This window comes from Bison bison, unplaced genomic scaffold (genome assembly GCF_000754665.1).
Source record: "Bison bison bison isolate TAMUID 2011002044 unplaced genomic scaffold, Bison_UMD1.0 scf7180017864217, whole genome shotgun sequence".
Classification (NCBI taxonomy): domain Eukaryota; kingdom Metazoa; phylum Chordata; class Mammalia; order Artiodactyla; family Bovidae; genus Bison; species Bison bison.
Window position 1 is genome coordinate 3,755,645 of NW_011494789.1, and position 2,303 is coordinate 3,757,947.

General features: G+C 50.8%; 1 protein-coding gene across 1 annotated transcript in view; it reads right to left on the minus strand.

Moving 5' to 3' along the window:
- The window catches only part of DOK2 (docking protein 2, 56kDa), a 7,229-nt gene that overhangs the window by 2,841 nt on the left and 2,085 nt on the right, over positions 1–2,303 (minus strand). The window contains exon 3 of the mRNA XM_010845492.1: positions 407–537. Coding sequence (XP_010843794.1) covers positions 407–537 — 131 coding nt within the window. The remainder of the gene's footprint in view (positions 1–406; positions 538–2,303) is intronic.

The window sequence follows — 2,303 nt, forward strand, 5'->3', positions numbered from 1 at the left end:
GGGTTGCCATGCCCTCCTCCAGTATTCTTGCCTGGAAAATTCCATGGACAGAAGAGCCTGGTGGGCTAGAGTCCATGGGACCACAAGAGTCAGACATAACTGAAGCAGCTTAGCACGCAAACAAAGTCTAGACTCCATGCAAGAAGATACATGGCTTAGGGGAAATCTAAGTGCCTCAGAGAATATCTAACTTTGGGCCAAATGGTTTAGAGAAGCAATCTGACAGAGGCATAGTGCGGAAATATTGGAAAAACCAGAGAATTAGACTAGCACTCTTGGGGTAACCCCATAATGGGTGTTTATGTAACTGAGCCATTTCCTCTACCACAGGGGTTCGGTCATCTTGGGAAGAACAGCAGAGCAGTGCACTGCTTAGATCTTCTGCTGTACATGCCATGTGCTTTACCAAAACAGCTCCAAACATGAGCATTATGGGCTCTGGGAGGAGAGGACTAAGACACGTAAAGCTCATGACACTCAGTCCAGCTGCCTGGATTTGAACAGCTGGATCCAGCAACCAAAGGGGAACCAAGGATGCTGGTGAAGGGGGAAAACGCCTTGAGAAGGGGTTAAGAGTATGGAAGTAGGTGGCTTATTCCATCTCTCTGGGCTTCCCTGGTGGCTCAGTGGTAAAGAATCCACCTACCAATGAAGGAGGCATGAGTTGGATCCCTGGAGTAGGAAATGCAACCCGCTCCAGTATTCTTGCCTGGAGAATTCCATGGACAGAGGAGCCTGGCAAGCTACAGTCCACGGGGTTGCAAAACAGTCAGACTTGACTTAGTGAGTAAACAACAACAATTCCATTTCTCCAACCCTTTAGGGGAAGCAGCATTACACAGGGGCTGCATGGACTGCGGATGACTCGGCATCTCCTTAAGGAGTGAGAAAAGAAGGGCTTCTAAGGCCATCCTGGGGGTTGTCAGAGCAGTGCCTTTCAAACGCTAATGTGCAAACCTGGTTGCAGATTCAGATGCAGTAGGCCTGGCATAAGACCTGAGATGCTGAAGTCACTGGTGGGTGGACCGGACCTGATTAAGTAGCCAGACAACAAAGGATCCTCCCCTCCACCTCTCTGATCACTTTCCCCGAAGGTCAACTGGACGCATTCCACTCACAACCACAGGAGGGAGCCCGAGTTTGCCAGATTACCAGGAAATTACTATTTAATCCCTGGTGGTTTAGACCCTAAGGAATCGGTCTGCAATGCAGGAAACCTGGGTTCGATCCCTGGGCTGGGAAGATCCCCTGGAGGAGGGCATGGCAATCCACTCCAGTATTCTTGTCTGGAGAATCCCCATGGACAGAGGAGCCTGGTGGACTATAGGCCATGGGGTCACAAGGAGTCAGACATGACTGAGCGACTAAACACTGAGCCCAAGAATTTCGCATACCCCGCCCCTTTCCATGCCATCCCTTGCCTACGGGAGCAGGAAAAGTTATTTTCCTGTGTCTGTTTGCCACAGGCTTGAACTCAGAGCAACCCCCACTTTTCCTGGCAGGACTTGTGGGGACCCTGCAGAGAAAGTACTAACCCCAGTATTTTCTGCCTGGCCACAGGCAAACCCTATGCGCAGGGACCCAAAAGGACACAGCAGAAGGGCAAAGAGCCAGAGGCCCTTAGATGACCCAGGCACCAAAAATAGGGCAAGAAAGCAACAAAAAGGCATAAGTGGAGGGCGGGGTGCCCCTAGACTCCTTTTTGCTTTTATTGGCAAGAAAGGGACACCCCGCACCTCATTTGTGCCTCAGTATAAGCCACAGGATCCTTTCCTTTACAATGGTTTCTCTCAGCTGGAGTTAGGAACAGATCTGGAGATCAGGGCTCCAAGAAGCTGGCAACTTTTTGTTACTATTCTCACCAGTGTTTAGCAACTAAATCTCTAATACAAAAGGACTTCTGGGCTTGTCTTTGGGAGCTAGAAAGGAAGGAGCAGAAGAGACTGATTCCTTGGGCAGGTTTAAAGATTAAGCAACCCCCAGAGGATGAATGGCTGGGGAGGGCTGGAGGGGGAGTACTACCCCAAAGGCAGCTCTGGACAGCAAAGAAGCAACAGCAAAGAAGGTATAGAATGGTGGGCAGGGAGTTGGTGGGGGCCAGAGAATGATGGAGGACTGAGCACAGAAATAAGTTGTGGGGGGCGGAGTTCAGTTCAGTTGCTCAGCTGTGTCCGACTCTTTGTGACACCACGGACTGCAGCATGCCAGGCCTCCCTGTCCATCACCAACTCCCGGAGTGGGAGTGTTCGTAAAAGCAATCCTGCCTTCTCCCACCCCAGTTGTTCCTGTCAGTGGGGGAGGAA